Below are 18,634 nucleotides of genomic sequence, written 5' to 3' on the forward strand. Positions count from 1 at the left end.
CCACAACCAAATGAAGCCATGAACATTTGTTTGGCTAAATGCGCTTTAAATTTGATTCAATTTCTACATTTCAATGTGACCATGCATAAAGCATCCAATTCCTCTAAAAAGAATGTGTCAATTTCATTATGCTTTTAGTTTCATAACTATAGACATTTGTTATGCAACGTATTATGCCAAAAATTTAGTCACCAGTGATAACGAATGGCAGCGTTAGTTACAAGCCTCGTCATTTACTTGTGACAAAGGGACAAAACATGTTGTAATTGAAAAACTGCCAAGAGCATTTCCCATTGCAATTTATAGGCCTGTCTGTACAACATATTAACATGATATAAACTTAAAAATCTGTCAAACCCTGTACCACTTTTTAAATAGTTTCTAACCTAGAATGTAACAGTATTTTGCGCAAAAGAAATTCTCAGCCAAATCCAAATCCCTCATTTGCTTCATGAATTGCAAGTAACAACCTCTCTTCCAAATGTTGTTTAGATGGATACTCAGGCAAATCTAATTGATTGAAACTGCATAAACAAGAATCTGTGTCACTTCAACTCGCATAAAAAACTATTCAAGACGAGATGTAATCTAGCCAAAGCTTGACCCTAAAATATAATGCCACAGAATAAATAACGAATTGAAAGTAGAAAAATGGTACCATGTATGAGCAGAAGGTAAGTGATCAGAACTTCCATATGCCTTGTGTATTTGAAACTTTTGAGATCCTGAGATTCCTTGAAGAGCACTAAAACCCTCTAGAGGCACCTGAAACGTTGGAAGCAAAATTCAGACCCACTAATCATAGTACATACTCTAACAGCTCTAAGTCTTTGATACAAAGAACCAACGTTCGTTAACCATTTTAAAGTACGGGAGAGCTTAGGAATCCAGCATTTTGAATACAAAAGTTGGGTGCAACAAAATGTTGCTTGCATTTAATCTTATTCATCTTATACATCCAAATGCCAAATAAAAGCACTACCAATATGAAGACCAAATGCAGTTACTTGGCATGGAAAATCACCATACGATTTTGGGATACTTTCAAACTGCCAATAAAAGATTAAAAAAAAATGTATAATATACCTTGGATGTGCCTGTCACAAACTGCAACAGCCTGGCCTTGTCTTCTTTGCTGAAACCTTGAACAACTTCCCAAAACCATTGAATAACCGGGGATGCAGCACTATATCCAGAATATTCTGTATTTGCTTTCAAGTCATCCACTGAAATAAAATGTAAGAGCGAGTGTTATATTTTCTTTTCCATAAATTAAAAAATAAAATAAGACTTATAAATATAGCCAGCATTGATCAAATGAGCAAGAATGATGTCAATAAATGAAAATGTAAAATAATGAAAGAAACTCCCAATAAAGGTTAGGCAAAATAATGTTACAAACTCACAATCAATATCGGGAAGTCCACTGATCAATAGTTCTAGCTCTTTGTCATTGAATATAGATATCAACTCCTTAGGAATTATTTCACTGAACCCTTCCAAGAAAGCATTTATCTGAGGCCGAATAGCAGTAGTCAGTCGATGCTCAGCAACCAAATCAACATATTGATGTTTATTCTCCTCCGTAACTTTAGTATTTCGTCCCCCGGGAATCAACTCATAATCAGTCACCTGGACATATTCATTAAGATTAGACAGTTAACAATGAGCAAGTCAATACATCAATATTATCTCAAAAAGTCTCAGAGCAAAGTCAATACTTCTGTTCGTTCATATAAGATCAACTTTTCCTCATCCGCATCAATGCTAAAAGTGAGATCCAGGACATCACTGATATCATTCTGCAATCATACCAAATATAAGAAAATATTAGCAATGAACATGCAGATAACAATTTTTAGAACGTTGATAGGGTGGACTCAAACTATAAAATGCACTTGCCTCAAGCAGCCATTTCAAATTTCTGAAATAAGCAGGATCAATAGCTTCAATATCATGATATGTAACTTTGGCCCCTAAAATGTGCTTATAGAATGATCGTGTAAAGTGGACATCCAAGAGCTGACCATCAAATAATGCTTTTCCAACCTGGAAAAGGCAGAAGGGATAAGAAGCATATATATATGACAAGTAGCATAAATTAAAAAAAGGTGTAAAGGAACTCACCACTCTGCCAACAAATTTGAAATAAGATAGATGTTCTGTCTGGTAAACAGAGTTTGGGTTTGGCTGAAACGTTGACTCATTGCCCACAGTAGTAAAAAGGAGTGCTCCTTTGTCAAAAATCACCCTAGACAACAATTGATACCATTCCCTTGTAAGCCCACCTGCGTCGATACCTTCCTCCCCTTGGAAGTGAACAGTCAACCTTCCCTTCAAATCTTGAGTTGATCTCATTCGAAGCTGGTTGTAAGAATCTTCTAAAACATATGCCCTTCTTACTGATATTCTTAGTGGGCTATGGTGATGGTCATGCTGATGCTTGATTTTTGATCGGAAATAGGATCGCTTGTTGTCAAAATCAATGAATCTTGGAATCTTCAGCATAAGGGAAAAAGATTTCTCCAGCAAGCCAGCATTTTGCCTGATAAAAGCATTTAGCAGCTTCCTATGCTTCTCTGAAAACTTGACAAAAGCACCAAGTTTCTCATCTACTTTCATAGAAGCTCCAGATGTTTTTTGCTGAGTACCTGATGTGCTGGCTTCTTCAACATCAGAGATGTAAGGAATACAATTGTCATTATTAGCACCTGACTGTGCAGGATGCAGCTTCTCACATACCACAAAAAACGATTCTATGTATGGTAAAATATTTTGAGAACCGGCTGGAAGCGGAGGCGTGGCACTAGACGGCTTAGGTACGGATGTAGTAGAAAGTGTAAAAATCTCAGATGCTGGCTCAGAGTAGGATTCTATCTTGCTTATGCAGCAGCTCAGCTCATGCCACAAGGGCTCTAATGCTAAATTGATTTCCGAAAACTCAAAATGAGCACGAGAAGTTCCATCATTCTCTTTCTCAGTCGATGAGGTGACAAAGGAACTCAAGGCTTGCAAAACCCTCAAAATTGAAGCACCATTAGCAGACGTAGTAAGAAGAGCTTTAATTGCTTCACTGAAAGTGCGTAATTCATCCATAGCAGATGAAGTCAAGTCTCGAACTGCTCCTGACAGGTGCGAGACGAAAAGCTGACAGTGAATTGGAGCAATGGACACTAATTTCCTCATTACCTCGGCAACAAGACCATATGCATTATCCGACAAACTGAAAGGAATACATGAAACATCAGTTGAGGTCCATCATTGGCAAATTCCATCCACAAAATTGTTTTTGTTAGAACGAGTCACCCGTACGGTTTGTAAATAATAGCATAATAATAACATGAAAATAAATATCAAGATTCAAGTATCAAAATGAGTAAATAAAAAGTCAGGACTTCAAGTGCAAGCAAAAAAGGCAAACTGACAAAACCCAGACAGAAGAATTGACACAATCTACAGCATAGGTGTAATCATCATACCCTTCTAGTGCAAGCAATGAGCACAGGAGCTGGAGTTCTGTTTGTGGCAGATTACCCAATACTTGCTGAGCCTCACATTCCTTACTACCAGAGGATGTGGGTTTGGACGAATCGTCAACTTTAGGACATGCATTAAGACCGGATGAAATAGCAGAATTTGTAATTACATCTCCCTCCACTGCGGAAATTTGTGGACCCAATACTGGCTCTGTAGACACATGGGATTTGTCAGACGAACTACACTTGCCGCCAGCACTATCGATGATGACATCCAGTAAATTTAGCAACTGAGGACAAATACAAAGTATATCATGTCAGTACTGTCTGCAGTTACAAGAAAAAAGGAAGCACTAAAGGCACCAATAAAACCAAATCATCACCTGTTCAAGATGGGCTATGCTCCTCAAATAAAGAGGTTGTTTCAAGAGACTCAAAAGCATTGCAATGGATATGTATCCTTCATCGTTTTCACCTATGTTTACTTGATCTTCAATAACCATCACAGCTTTGCCGCGTGCAATATCAGCCCTATCCGGGTCTATTGATGCAGGACGATTGAGCCTAAGCTGAAGCAACATTTTTGCCACATATGGATGATTACGAGCAAGATAAGTGAGAGTTTCAAGTATTCGCCGTGAGAGCAATGGGGGGACTCCTGCAAAATCAAACAAATATAGAAGGCATTGACAAATTTATCTGATACTAACATTTAAAAGCACATTTTCAAAATAATATAAAGGGGCACTAAAGAAAACAAGCTTGAAGACTAAAAAAACAGAAGTTGAATTTGTGCACTGACTAAACCAGGGCATTACTTGTTAAGAACCTAGTATCTTACTAGAAAGAATAGGAATATAACTTTGAGGGTCAGCAAATTACTGTCACTAAGAGACCACCTAAGTCTAACAATACTTCAGAAAATTAAAATCAGTATAACTAACTGTCAATAATGACTAGGTACAAAAAAAGACAAATCAAGTTCGCTTACCATCAAAAGATTGAGGACGTGAGTACATTACGTTGCTCTGACGACCATACAATCTGTATGGAGGCTCAACTGTACTACAATGACTGGAAGGCTTTCTTACATCAAGGATTAGTAAATCCATCAGAATTCTCACCAAAGAAGATCTAGTTTCACTATGAGCACATAGATTCAAAAGAAGCCTCTGCAATTGACCTTTATACAATGGCTGCAAAAAAACAAACAAATAATAAACAATAATTTTGAGCTTACTTTTAAGGACTTGAACTATAGTTCCTATCAAGTAATACCTGAACTATACGAAACAACCGAATCATGCCGTGCAAAGCTTCAGTCTCAACTAGAGGTTCTCCATCAGCTTCAAAGACCTTAGCTCCACCAGACCTGCGTGAAGCAGTGCTTCGTCCTACACCATCCAGGCCAGAACCGGTACCTTCACCGTGTCTAGAAGCCTCACCTCTACGGCTTCTAGGATGCCCTCCAAAGAGGGTGCGGCTGTATCGATGTGCGAACCTCTCCCTCAACATATTTGCCTCAGCAACAAGAGCGGGAGTAAGGTTGGCAAGGACAGCATCAGATGACGTTAAAAGAACCTGAACAAAATTAGAAAGGATTCATCAAAGACAAACTCACTTTTATGAAACCGGACTAAACCAACAAACTTACCTCTTCTCGTAACTCAGAAGGAAATGTTGCAATTATTGAGACTGTATCCATTTCAACAGGTTGACCTTCCAGCTCCTGAGATTGATGTCGCCTTTGTGCCTGCTGTTGAGCAAGAACTTCAGCTCGAATATCTGGGGGAAGAGCTGCAAGGAATTCTGGATCAATATCGTCACTGTTTTCAGATTCGACATTTGATGGTTGAGCCACTTGACCCGGCTGAGTTGAAAGGACTTCAGCACGCAACTCCTGAGGAAGAGCATCCAGAAAAGCAGGATCAATTGTTTCTGATCCAGCATCATTGTTCACCTGCTGTTCACCTGCTGGGCCATCTTGATCTGCATCTCGGCTTGAATTTTCAGAAACTTCAGTAACACTATGGAGAGATGCATCTCTACCGCCTAGAGGAGAAGAATGACCAAAAGACACGTTTGCTCTTCTTGTCCGTGCAGACTGTGATTCACCTGCTATCCTATCTGCAGAAACCTGCCTTTCTCCGCCATCGTCATGGCCATCAGCACTTCCAATCTCAACATCTAGGCTCCGAAGACTTTCACCAAAAGTTGCCGCACTACCACCACTCTCTTGGCTGACAGCTTCAACATCCCGCACAGCTGCATCATTATTCTCAAACTGCATCTCGACTGCTTGTGAGTGAGTGTTTGATACATCTGCTTGGGGCGGTCCATTTCCAGCAGGTCTGTTATCAGCATTGTTGTTATTGTTATCAATTGATGTGTGAGCCACCATACCACCTTCCGGAATTGCATTACTTTCAACTGGGGTTTCTATCCCTGAACCTCCTGAATCATGCATCTGGCTGATCTTGACTATTTTACTATGAAGATCTGCTTCATTAGAGTTGTTGTCAGATGTCTTTTCAGGAGTGGGTCGCCTTAATTGAGAGACGAGCAACTCCTCTAGACCCTGTGGTACAACACCAGTGTTTGACCTGCCACTTTGCTGGTTATTTTCACTCCACATGTTTGAACGGTGACCATGACGTCCGGTTCTCAATGATCGAAAGATATTATCCAAACCTGTCGAGTTCTCGGCTGTCCGATCTGAATTTTTATAAAAAAAGTGTCATTATTGAAATGGAAATATATAACTAAATTAATAATAACACTAGTAATAAAATGTCTAGCTAATAAATTCATAAAGGAATTGACCTGGTTGCCCACTAGACTGGTGGAATGAGGAAGAAGGTCCAACTAAAAGAGGATGGCGCGAAGGTGTAGAATTATCACCAGTTCTGCCCAAAAGGTTGTAAATAGATGTTGTCCGTCCAGGACGTCTAGAACCAAAAACTTCAACTGGCATCACATGAAGAGCTTCATTTGGAAAATTATTATCTCTTCCAAGAACCTCAATATGGTCAAATACATTAATACCATTAATGCCCTCTTCAAGTCTAAGTATAACCCCGTCTTCGTCCTCATCATCCTCATCCTCTTCGACTTCATTCAAGAATGCATTATAATCAGGATCGATCTCATCATGATCATCTTGATCTGTGTCATGATGTGGTAAATGATGGACATCGTCTTCTTCAAAATCATTGTGTTCCTCATCATCTTCATCCACATCTTCACCCTCATCTCCAGACATATCATCATCATCCTCATCATCATCATCAAGGTTTTCTTGGCCATGGGGTTGGATTTCAAATCGGAGCCCCACATTTTCAATCCCATCCTCACGTCCTCCGGCATCTTCAGCATTTTCATGCATGTACTCATCCCCATTAGCAGCAGCAAAGCCCCCATCAAGATCTTGATCGTGTTCCATATCATCAGTAACAGCTTCAGACTCACCATAAGACTGAATCGCATTGTATGACTCAACATGGTCAACTTGAAGGGAGTTGTGATTGACCTGAGATGAGGTTTCCGTGGACTGGGATATGTGGTCAATATTATTTGTTCTTCCATGTTGACTAGAATCAGAATGCTTTGTTGAATTATCACCCTTCCCTGCACTTGAATCAACTGAATTAACATGCTCTTTGGTTACCAACTCAAGAGCCTTGACAATTCCAGTAGCAACTTTAGACGAGTCAGCATGGTCCAAGTCTAATACTTGGAGAGTGCGAGTATAAGATTTAACTAGACCGGCATCCATAAAAGTGGAAGAGGCCTCCGCTGAGATGCTTGAGCCAGCAGGTGTACGAGCTGCCAAAACATCATTAAGTAGATCAACAAAGACCTGAATTTCATTGCCTGGTGGCTTAACACCAGCACAAGAATCAACAAATTCATTTATGACATGACTAATCTCGGTAAAAATCCTCCTTCTTGCCTCTGTAGAACGAACACATGCAGCCACCATAAACTGGTTAGCTCTGGTAGCTAGTTTCTGCCTCCAATCACCATCAGCTTTTTTGTCCTTTTTGGAATTTCGAAAATAAGGAAGAAAATTACGAAGAATATGGCAGAATATTCCTCCCCCACTTAAACCAGTGTGGCTCTTTTGATAAGTTCCCTTAGTGCTGCTTATTTCAGCATCTCGCCGAAGCAGGACATGAACAGACGACGAGTACATCAATAATATCTCCATCAGAAGTTTCAAAATGAATACTATCTTTGCAAGTGATGCAGAAGCTTCTTGGCTATTGGTTTCATTTCCTTCAGACACACTGGCAACTGCCTTTCCTTTCCCCCTCACCATAGAGACATCAATGTCCATGTCACTTGATGTTGGTGAGCTAGGGACAGTATTTGAGGATGTGTCATCCTTCAAAGGTGGGACAACAAAAGTATATACGGACTCAAGAAGAAGCTCTATCACATTCACAAAACTTTGACTAGGTTTTTTGTGACTTTTGACACCCTTTGAATCGTTAATTTTTCCATGACCGTTTCCAGAAGCTGCTGTGGTAGTACTTCCCAGAACAACCTTCCCATCAGTACTATGTCCTTTGTCTTTATCCAATGATTTATCCCTCTCCTTTTCTTTATCCTTGGATTTTTCTTTATCACGGTCTTTCAGCAAGACAATGTAAGGCCTTTCACCTACCATTTCAGCTTGGCAAACAGATTGAGCAGCTTGCATAAATATTATTGGATCTCGGGAAATCACAGAAGCTAAATTCAAAAGAAAATTGCGGGGATTGATTCTCCCATTTGGATGCCGGTTGGATGCATCCATAAGACTGTGTTTTATCTCAGATTCCATTGCTTGCTGGAGAGTTTGTGGATCTTCAAGAACATGACGGACAATAGAAGCAGCAACATTGTCAAACCCAGAGAAGAGGCTATTAGTTGGCAAGGAAAGAAGTGAACTAAACCCACCAGCTTCATAAAAGGCAAGAGCAACAGAATGATTCCTTGTAAGATTGGAACATAGTAGGAGAAGAGCATGCATTGTGTCTGAGGGAAGTTGGTACTTCATACAACTACAAGCGATCTCAACAAGTCTCTTCTGCTCATGTATATCTGCAAACTTGGAAGACAGGCCCAATGCAGACGGTAAGTTGTGTTGCTTATCGTCATCAATGGTAAGTGATGTCTGTGTATTATTCACAACTTCCTTCTTCAACTGCTCTACAATTTCAGAATTCAATCTTTCATCCACTTGCAGCAGCCTGTCTAATGCAAGAAAAGCAGCTGTGACCCATTTAGGAACCTGGCTTTTCTCCCCTTGATCAAGACTTGAATCCCACTGATAAAGTATATCTGACGCAATTTTGATGAAGTCACTTTTTGAAGCAGCTTCCCTTGCTACAATGTCCTTGTTAAGAATTAAAGCAAGAACATGAAACAGTGCAGCCAACATGGTATCATTTCCAGGAGTAGAAACCAATCCACATTCCTTGATCCGGTCAACAAGAAAAGTGACAACATTAGATCTATATCTACCATCATCATGAGAGCATATCATTACAAGCAAGTCATGGACAGGAAAAGCTAGAGATTCCTTATGCAAAAGTTTTGTACAAGTTGATAACAGCTCGTCAACAGGAGGAAGTTGGACCATCTCTTCATCGAGCTGTTGAGCATTGTCAGTTGCTGCAGCATCCTTTATGTCTGATTCAGAGTTTCCAAGGGACATGGCAAGTGCACGGGCAAGTTCATCATCTTCAGGTGTGTCCTCTGGATGGGAAAACAACCACTCCATTGCCAACTCCACACTATTTGACCCAACTTGCCGTAATGCCTCTTCGGCTCTAGACCTGGAGAAACCCATCTCTACAATTGTTGAAATTGTTGTCTCGTTAGGAGGAGGCCCGGTAATACGAGCATTGCTGTTGCCATTTACATTCTTTACTTCTACCCCTGAATAAACATGTCTAATCATAGAGATAACTGTGGAAATAAAATCATGGCTACAATCAACAAACTGGGGATGAATCCAAACTGGAAGCACTGCCTTCAACACCATAGATTGGAGGACCTTCACAAATATCTCTGCATTCCGCGGGAAAGGGGAATCACCAATTATAAGGGGCTGTGCAAGCAAGTGCTTTGTTGATGATGATAATACAAAAGAGGAGGTCACTAGATGGTCCATAAGTTTACCATAGCTAGCTAAAGCACTATAAATCCATGAATGATCTGTATCTTGCTTGTCATCAAGCTTTGCATTCCCATCATCAGTTTCCATAGGTGATGCAGGGGTCCAATTAACTGCAAAGAGCAATTGACTAGTAGCTTCAAATGTGGTCAATACAGATTGAATAACTCCACGCCCATACAAACAATTCAGCAGAACAGGATTGCAAGAATCTACCCTCTCCATTAAAATAATATCAAAAAAATCCATGACTTTCCCAAAATAACGGCATTTTGTTGATATTGAAGCTTCAGTTACATGGCCACCAAAATTCATGTGATCTAAAGCAATGCATGCAAAAGTAGAAGCCACTGATTTTGAAGCAGGGCTTACGCTCACAATATCATCACGTCGGCGAGAAGGTTGCAGCATTATTTTTCCCAACTCTTGGAACAGATGGGTAATGTGATATGAAAGTGATCTGACCATGTCACAACAAGAAGTATAATGCGTCCTCTGCTTGTCACACTCCTTATTATTAGCCCCAGAAACATCCACAGACCCAGAATGATTCACCTGATTACTGGAACTCAAACGCCTATTTGAAGAACCAATAGAATTTGTTCGGTGTGGAGAACCAGTGGCACGGCCCAAATCTCGATAGAGGTTAATAAGATCAAAAAACTGTGATTCTATTCCCCAGCCTGATGTCCTCCTTCTGAGTAATGGATCAAGAATCTGCCTGAAAGAATTGAATCTTTGATCTTCAGTTTCGTTTGCATCAACTTCAGCTTGTTGTGAATCAGTTGAAGAACTAGCAACACCGTCCTCTATCTCACGCTTTGTATTTTCAAGTAGAGCAATTTGCCACAAAACTTCACGGTGGACATGACCAATGTTTTCAAGAACATCCTTGCTGTCATTTCCAAATTCCGTAAGCAAAGCAGTCATCCAGCGGCTGTCTTTGGAAGCAGCAAGAAAGAGGAGGAACTCAACCAGGAAAAGTGAAGAAAAAGTGTTGTTTTCAGTTGTCATCCTTGGATCCAATAACAAAGGTCGTGGATCTACATCAAAACCGGTTATCGCTATCTTCAACTGCTCTCCAAGGGCGGAACAAAAAGCACGTGCCAGAGGAGTGGAGTGATGTTGTGCGAATCCTTTAAATACCATGGTGCTATGCAACGCAATAGACATGCCATCTGAGGATTGTGCAATAGCTGGTCTTAATAACAGCTTCAATAAAGATTCAATTCCTGATTTTTCCACAAACAGCCGACAAGTTTCAGCATTTTCCATAGTCCGGTGAACCAACACCATCAAATGAAAAATGCATAGCTGAACAAATTGCTCGTCCCTTATACCTTCAGCGGCAGAATCTTCTGAACCTACCAGGCAGCAATGGTTTTCATTTTCCTTATCTTCAGAATCTGTTTCCATTGCACTGCCCTCATTAGCTTTACCTGAAGAACCTGCAGCACTACCGTCTCCAAAGGATGCAATCTTATGGATGATTTCAATGATAATGTCAACACCGGTACCTCTCAATGAAGACACATGTCGTAGAAGCTCCTCAACAGAATTTGCCAAAGGAACAATAGCTTCGTTCATGGCTAAGACATATTTTTTACTTGTGAAGATGTCAACAAGGAACTGCAGTGATGATGTTTCTTTGACAACCTCTAAGCCTTTGGCATTAAGACAAATGGCCCCAAGACCGTTAGGAATGCATGTCAAAGCCTTCGAAGAAGGAAGTATTCCAGATACAATTGAAGATAAAAAAGCCTCAGGAAGACCCATTTCATGCAGAGCAGAAAAGCATGTAGGATCTTTGTGGATCATTTCGCTCATAACAGTAACAGCTGAATAGTAAATGTCACCTCCAAATTTATTTACATTCTGGAAAATCGAGATCAGAGTTGCTGGCAATTGGCCATCATTAGAGTGTTGAGATCTGGTAGGGTTAGCAGGGTTATAAGTTGCTGAACCAAGTGCCTTAAGGGACACTTTTATGAGCCTCTTCTGACAGTGAAGCATATCAGTATTACGTCTTGTGATTTCACCAGTGAGCATCGAATTATCATTTTCTCCAACAAAACCAATGACCCTGTGAACCTCAGTCTGCAATCTTTGAGCCAAAAGCTCAATACCTCCCAACTCTTTAAACAAAGATACAGCCGAGCTACTATAATCCATAAGCTTCTGAAGGGTTTTCACAGCAAAACAAACCAGATGAAGGTGTTCAAGATCAGAATCTTCCAGTAGAGGTAAGAATGTGGGTACCATGCCAGACCCTCTAATATTAGTCCCGGAAGATGAGGTTGACACCACATGTAGCAAATAGAACTGAAGAAGTGCCTCAACAAAAGCAAGGGAAGATGGATCATTCGAACTCTTCAATGATAAAATAGCTCTCTGAAGCACATTCAGAAGAATCATGCGATTCCCTCCGGTAAAAGTGATACTAGATCCACTAAGAATCCTTGCACGCTCATGGGATGAAGTATATGCTGCTAACTGAGCTCCTAATGCAAGCATTGCAAGTGTTCTAATGGATCCAGATATAGTTTTTTCAGAACGTACAACTTTAATCAATTCATTTGTATATTCTGGTTCGTTGGAGAAAAAGGAAACAAGCTCGTCGTGAGCATCATTGGACTGGACAAGCACAATGAAAGCAAGAATACAAATCTTGTTATAAAGCCTGCTTATGCTTGGAGATTGGAAGGCACGAGCATATCTGATTCTTGTGAGCAATGAGAATCGGAGCTCTGGAGGAACACTATACTGTTCAATGCATCTCCTCAATAATGGCAAGTCATCTTCTTTACACAAATGCATATCTGGCAAGTGTATAACTCTCAAGCCTGAGGAAACTGTATCTACACTTTGATCCTTGCTTTGGGCACAGGATCCGTGCACCTCAAAATAAAGGGTAGAACCTACACGGTAATTGGATTGGTCACTACTATTTTCAGTATCAGAAGGAAACGGACATGGTGCTTCATCTTGGGCTTTCTCATTTGCCATGACACAAGAGTACAGCCCAAGACCTTCCTCCTTGCTTCCCCACCCTTGTGCTAGGGACAGGAGATAGCTGTTCACTGAACCACAACCAACCATCTTTGAACTTCCATGAAGCTTAGAGGAATTTATTTTTACAAGCGCAAAAAGAGTTTCTAATGTTGCAATAATAATCTCAGGATCTGTTGAAGCTAGTAAAAGCTTGAAGTGCTGAAAAGAAAAAGAGATGCCTTATATTAGGAAATAATAATGTCAAATAAAAAAATGAAGGAATGACTAGACTAAAATAGAATATAACATGAAATAAATAAATAAAATTAAGGCTGCAATTGAACTGGAAAATTATTTCTTTATAATTTACCTCTAAGCCATCAATTGTACTCTTGTTTGGACAGTTCTCAAATATTATTTGCATCACCCGTAGTATTTGCAGAATTGCATGTTTTGGTAATGGGATGTCATCTTCTAGTTTATCTGACAGAGTTAGGTCATTTCGACATGACAAATATGTCTTGAAGTATGTATCGAAATGAAGCAACAGTGGCCTCCAGTGATGAAAATTCCCCTGATGTAAAAATAACATTATTATGTAAGACGTGTGAGGGGAGAAAATAAATACTATATGACGCAGATTATCATGTTATTATTACCTTATTGTACTCCCACCAAAACCCAGAGAGAGGTAAAGCTATATCTTGTAATGGACATTGGATGACCTTCTCAATAAAAGCTTTGATCTTATGAGGCTGAAATCAATTAATTGCTAAATCAGATTACCTTACACCAGTAAGAAGGGAGAGGGAACAAATAAAAATATCATAAATTCTATGGGCCACACATGACACAGCAAATGAGCAACCTCCCAGCTAAACTTCAGATTATCAATGGCCCTTAAGATTTTTTTTATATAAAAAAGAGAGCATCAAGAGGCACCGCGGATGTATATAAATTTAGGGCCATCAAAACTAACACAGCCATTGTTCATTTAAGATGTAAGCAAACTACACTAACAAATGAAGTGAATGATTGATGACATAGGCTGTTAGTATGTGCCAGTGTAATAAAGAAAGCCAGCATATCCCAAACAAATGTTAAGGTAGCATATTTGGCAAAACGTGTTATCATCTTTATTATGTCATATAAGTTGACAATGGATTGGATAACAACTTCGTCGGATTTTAAATAAAATGAAAAAAAGAAAGTTAAACTAGCGATACTTTTTTTTTTGTTGCAAAATACCCGTTTCATAGAAATCATGTATGACAATTGTTTACTGTTGTCAAAGGCCGAAACTATTTTTAAAAATAAAATACAATCTCGGTAAGAGTGATAAGAAGCAAGATGCTTATTCAGTATTTACATTAGATTGTGTTGGGAATATAGTTGATTTTTATTTTAGTTTCGGGAGAATGTATAGAGAAAAAAGTCATTTTACAAAAATTAATCTCTCCCAAGCATGCTATTCGATTTGGCTTGATGATTTTTCTAGGTAGAGAATAATAGTTTTCGGACTACTTGCTAACTATAAAGGCGTTTTTAAGTATTAGGCCAAAGTCAGCTAAATGTTTGCTATTCAAACACAACAACAAACAAAATACTCCATCCAATTTCTATTACAAGTCACTTTGAGAAAACAATGAATTTATTTTACCTATTATACCCTTAAGTATTTTTTATTCTTTCAATTCTTTAACTTTTTATTTCTCATACCATAAATCAAGGACGATTTTGTAAAATCCTACATAATTTCTCTTTTTCATACAATAATAATTACATTTCATAATGTGTAAAAAGTGTTAAAACGACTTATAATATAAAAAAAACGGAAGTAGTGTATACTGCAACCGCTGATTAATCTTTACACTTTAGATTTAATTACCAGATATATAACCAATCACAACCTAAATCCACATAACTTTCTGTTAAAAGATTCTCCTTTTCTAGAAAAAACATAAATTCAGGAGATACCATACACTTTGGCTCTTGAAAAAGTAGCGGAGAAGAACCCATTCCGCTTTTTTTACTTAGATTCCATATGTTTGAATTTTCTAAAAAGAGACTTTTTTATAACCCAAAAAAATATCTATAATTTCACCAAACGCCCATAGTTTTATTTGCAATTTCAATTACTAACTAAAAGTCCAAAAATACATATGCTATTCTAAGTCGGCAAATGCTGGATTAATAACAAAGAAACCAACCTATACCATTAATTTCTCTAACTCATACATAATAGCTATGTTGTTAATCTGGAATTGCGCCGCATAGCACCGACCCCGTAAAATGCCATGACGGTAATAGCCACTATTGCAAAGATTATCAACCGGCATACAAAGTAAAAAAGAAATACTTGAAAACAGAAAAATACACAATTAAAGAGACCGCCATACTTAATAATTAAAAACCTAAAGTACATAACTTAAATAGAGAAGAAGAAGAAGAACGTAAGAGAACTGAACTAAAAGTAGGAAGAACAAAACGATTGTTTGTGAGCAAGAAAGTAATAGAATGAAAAACAAAACATTACTCTTTAAAGGATTCAAATCGACATTTATACCCTTAAAAAAAGATAACGGTTTAAAAAAAGATAACGGTTGGAAAAAAAGATTTGAAGAATTTTGCCCCAAAACCCTAAAAGTGGACACAATAGCGGTTTGGGGCTACAATTTCGCTGCAACAACAAAGATAATGATTTAAAAACAGATAACAGTTTAAATAAAGATTTGAGGAATTTTGCCTCAAAACCCTAATAGTGGACACATTGGCGGTTTGGGGCTACAATTTGCTGCAACAACGAAATACCAGTTTAAAAACAGCTAACGGTTAAAAAAATATTTGAGGAATTTTACCCCAAAACCCTAATAGTGAACACAATGGCGATTTGGAGCTATAATTTCGCTGCAACAACGGAGATAACGGTTTAAATGAAGATAACAGTTTAAAAAACGATTTGAAGAATTTTGCCCCAAAACCCTAATAGTGGACACAATGGCAGTTTGGGGCTACAATTTGCTGCAACAACGAAATACCAGTTTAAAAAAAGATAACGGTTTAAAAAATTATTTGAGGAATTTTACCCCAAAACCCTAATAGTGAACACAATGGCGATTTGGAGCTATAATTTCGCTGCAACAACGGAGATAACAGTTTAAATGAAGATAACAGTTTAAAAAAAGATTTGAAGAATTTTGCCCCAAAACCCTAATAGTGGACACAATGGCAGTTTGGGGTTACAATTTCATTGCAACAACGAAGATAATGGTTTAAAAACAGATAACGGGCTTAATAAAGATTTCATTTTAAAAAAAGATTTGTGGAATTTTGCCGCAAAACCCTAATAAGGGACACAACGGCAGTTTGGAGCCACAATTTCACTGCAATTAACACCCACAACAACAGCTATTGCAAATGACGGGTCAAAAGCATCAAGTCATACCCTACCACTGCCACGCTATTCCGCTACACGTGCGATTGACAACATAACATGATAGAGCATTCACAAATTTCAAATCAAAGAATTCGTCAAAACAATCCAAAACAAAAACATACAAAAGCCTCGCATATATATAGTATATCAGCCAATAAATAACCGAAATGTTAATAGAAAAACGCAAATGCTAACATAGAAAATAAAAATAGTCTTATAAGCTTGCATTCATTCCATTAAAAGTTTAAAAATTGTATTTTTCAATACAAAGGAAAACAAATACATTAACCTAATCTCAAACCACATTACATTACAGAAAATACACTTTCTTATCACTGAAAGAGATAAACAACACAATAACAATAACTTTAAACTTTGAACTCAAACAACAAGTGTTAGAGAAAGAAGTAACTAACAGGTTCAGAATCAAGTTTGATAGAAGGCCCAATGGCGCCTTCGTTGGACAACAGTTGACGAAGCCTCGAATGCCAACTCGATCTTAACGATGTCATCTAACCTCAACCTCTCTACTCTTCAGAACTACTGCCACAACCACAAACAAATTCAAATTCAAATTAAAACCCTCAAAAATCAAATCAAAACACAAAAACAACAAACAATCAATCCCTAACGGTTCACCCAATCGAAAATTCATCTTCAGAATAAACAATGAATCATATTCAATTAATCATCGCATAAGAAAAAATTAAATAAATAATATTAAAAAAATGTTGAATCGATAGATATACCTGGGAGATGAGATAGATGAGATAGAAAGGGATGGATGCATACACATCCGACGAAGAACCGAAATCGGTAGAAGAAGGATTTCGATTAGAAATCGGTGTGAAATAATTGTAAAAATGGTTTGTACAGAACAAGGTTTAGCCCTTTTTTGTAAGCAAGGAATTGAGTATGTGTATATATAGTGAGAACTGACGCATACTCTCGCTGCTTTGGGTGCAAGAATATACTACCAACAAATTGTGGAAATAGGGTGCTTCATCATTTTACCCATTATTGCCCCTAGGTTTTGGCCCATTCTAATCCAAATTTTTGGTGCATAATCAAGAATTATTTTGATAATTAATCATTTAGATTTCTATGTTAATTTGTATAATCTTTATCAAATTTCTTAACTTCATTATCATTTATATTTAAATTTCACATTTTTAAGACGATTCAAACCGTAGTCGCACAATGAATTGTAATTTCTATTGAATTTTGATTGAGTGAATGACAAATTCTGGTTTTTTTCTAATGATTTTTCGTGCTCGACTTTAAATCAAGTGGTTTGTTTTTTTTTAATCAGTTAATTGTGATTGTATTTTTTTTACTTCATTCTTTGAAATTTTATACATTGTGTAGTAATTGTTTGATCAAGATTCAATTGTTTTATGTTTGAGATTTCGCTTGCTTGTGATTTTGTTATTTCATTAATTTGTTCATTTAGTTGTGTTCTTTGTCTAGCTTGGATCTTTGTTTTTCTTATATGGTATTGAATGTTCAATCAATTATGGGTGGACAATGAGAATTTCATATCGTAAAACTTCATCTAATAAAAATCGTCTGACGATAAATCTCAACACATCTTCATCTGTGTGGATGACTATTCTATTGGCTCGGGTGGCTGTTTCTATGGGTAGGCTGAAACTGGTGAAAGAAAAGAAAGAAGAAGAGTGAACTACTTAGAATTTGGTCGCTTGCAGTGCCATGTGCGACCATGGTGATTTCATTAGACCTTTGTTCAATGACTTTGCTCTAATATATCATCACTGTCTACAATAATATGGAGAATGTCAATGGTTTTTCTGGAAAAATCTTTCAGACACGCACACCATTACACTTCATATTTTTTCTGGGTAAAGGACTCTCGTTACACTAAAAAAACTTTGAAATTTTAGGCGATTGTGTTAGTGGAGACGGAAAGAAACTAAAAAGGTATAAAAAAGGTAAGAAAACAATTAATTAAATTAAATGGCCTTATATAATTTCTAAAGTGAGAGAGTGAATATTTAATTTTAATTTTGCTTAAAATGTGAGTTTATATTTTTTTCCTTCAAATTTCAATGAGAGTTATTATGAGGGAGTAACGCATTAGTGTGGTGAGCGTAGTAAGAATACTATTTCATCCATTTTTTATAAGAAAACAATTAATTAAATTAAATGGCCTTATATAATTTCTAAAGTGAGGGAGTGAATATTTAATTTTAATTTTGCTTAAATTGTGAGTTTATATTTTTTCCTTCAAATTTCAATAAGAGTTATTATGAGGGAGTAGCGTATTAGTGTGGTGAGCGTCGTAAGAATACTACTTCATCCAATTTTTATTATAAGTCGCTTTGGAAAAAAAATTGTATTTTAATATAAGTTGCTTTGAAAAAAATTATATTTTAATATAACTCGCTTTACAATTCCAATGAACAATTAATGATATTTTTTCTATTATATCCTTAAATATTTATTATTCACTCTCATTTTAATTATGTAAATTTACCTTCCACATGTCATTAATGAAGGACGATTTTGTAAAAACCTTCATAATTTCTCATTTTCATACAATAA

At 37.5% G+C, this 18,634-nt stretch overlaps 1 protein-coding gene across 2 annotated transcripts; it reads right to left on the reverse strand.

The window, feature by feature from the left end:
* Positions 1-260: 260 nt before the first annotated feature.
* LOC131660951 (E3 ubiquitin-protein ligase UPL1-like) lies at positions 261-17,089 on the reverse strand. 2 transcript variants are annotated; one of them, XM_058930322.1, is made up of 17 exons: positions 16,819-17,089; positions 16,486-16,609; positions 13,293-13,388; positions 13,004-13,207; positions 6,300-12,852; positions 5,131-6,191; positions 4,755-5,057; positions 4,468-4,672; positions 3,860-4,134; positions 3,480-3,766; positions 2,128-3,223; positions 1,903-2,049; positions 1,722-1,802; positions 1,407-1,632; positions 1,087-1,226; positions 659-765; positions 261-524 (listed from the first exon to the last, which is right to left on the reverse strand). In XM_058930322.1, the coding sequence occupies exons 2-17, from the start codon at positions 16,579-16,581 to the stop codon at positions 422-424; spliced, it is 10,980 nt and encodes a 3,659-aa protein (XP_058786305.1). In that variant the 5' UTR covers positions 16,582-16,609; positions 16,819-17,089; the 3' UTR covers positions 261-421. The 2 variants fall into 2 exon arrangements, with proteins under 2 accessions (XP_058786305.1, XP_058786304.1); XM_058930321.1 differs by having other exon boundaries at positions 16,486-16,612.
* Positions 17,090-18,634: the final 1,545 nt, after the last annotated feature.

This window comes from Vicia villosa, linkage group LG3, assembly GCF_029867415.1.
Source record: "Vicia villosa cultivar HV-30 ecotype Madison, WI linkage group LG3, Vvil1.0, whole genome shotgun sequence".
Taxonomy (NCBI): domain Eukaryota; kingdom Viridiplantae; phylum Streptophyta; class Magnoliopsida; order Fabales; family Fabaceae; genus Vicia; species Vicia villosa.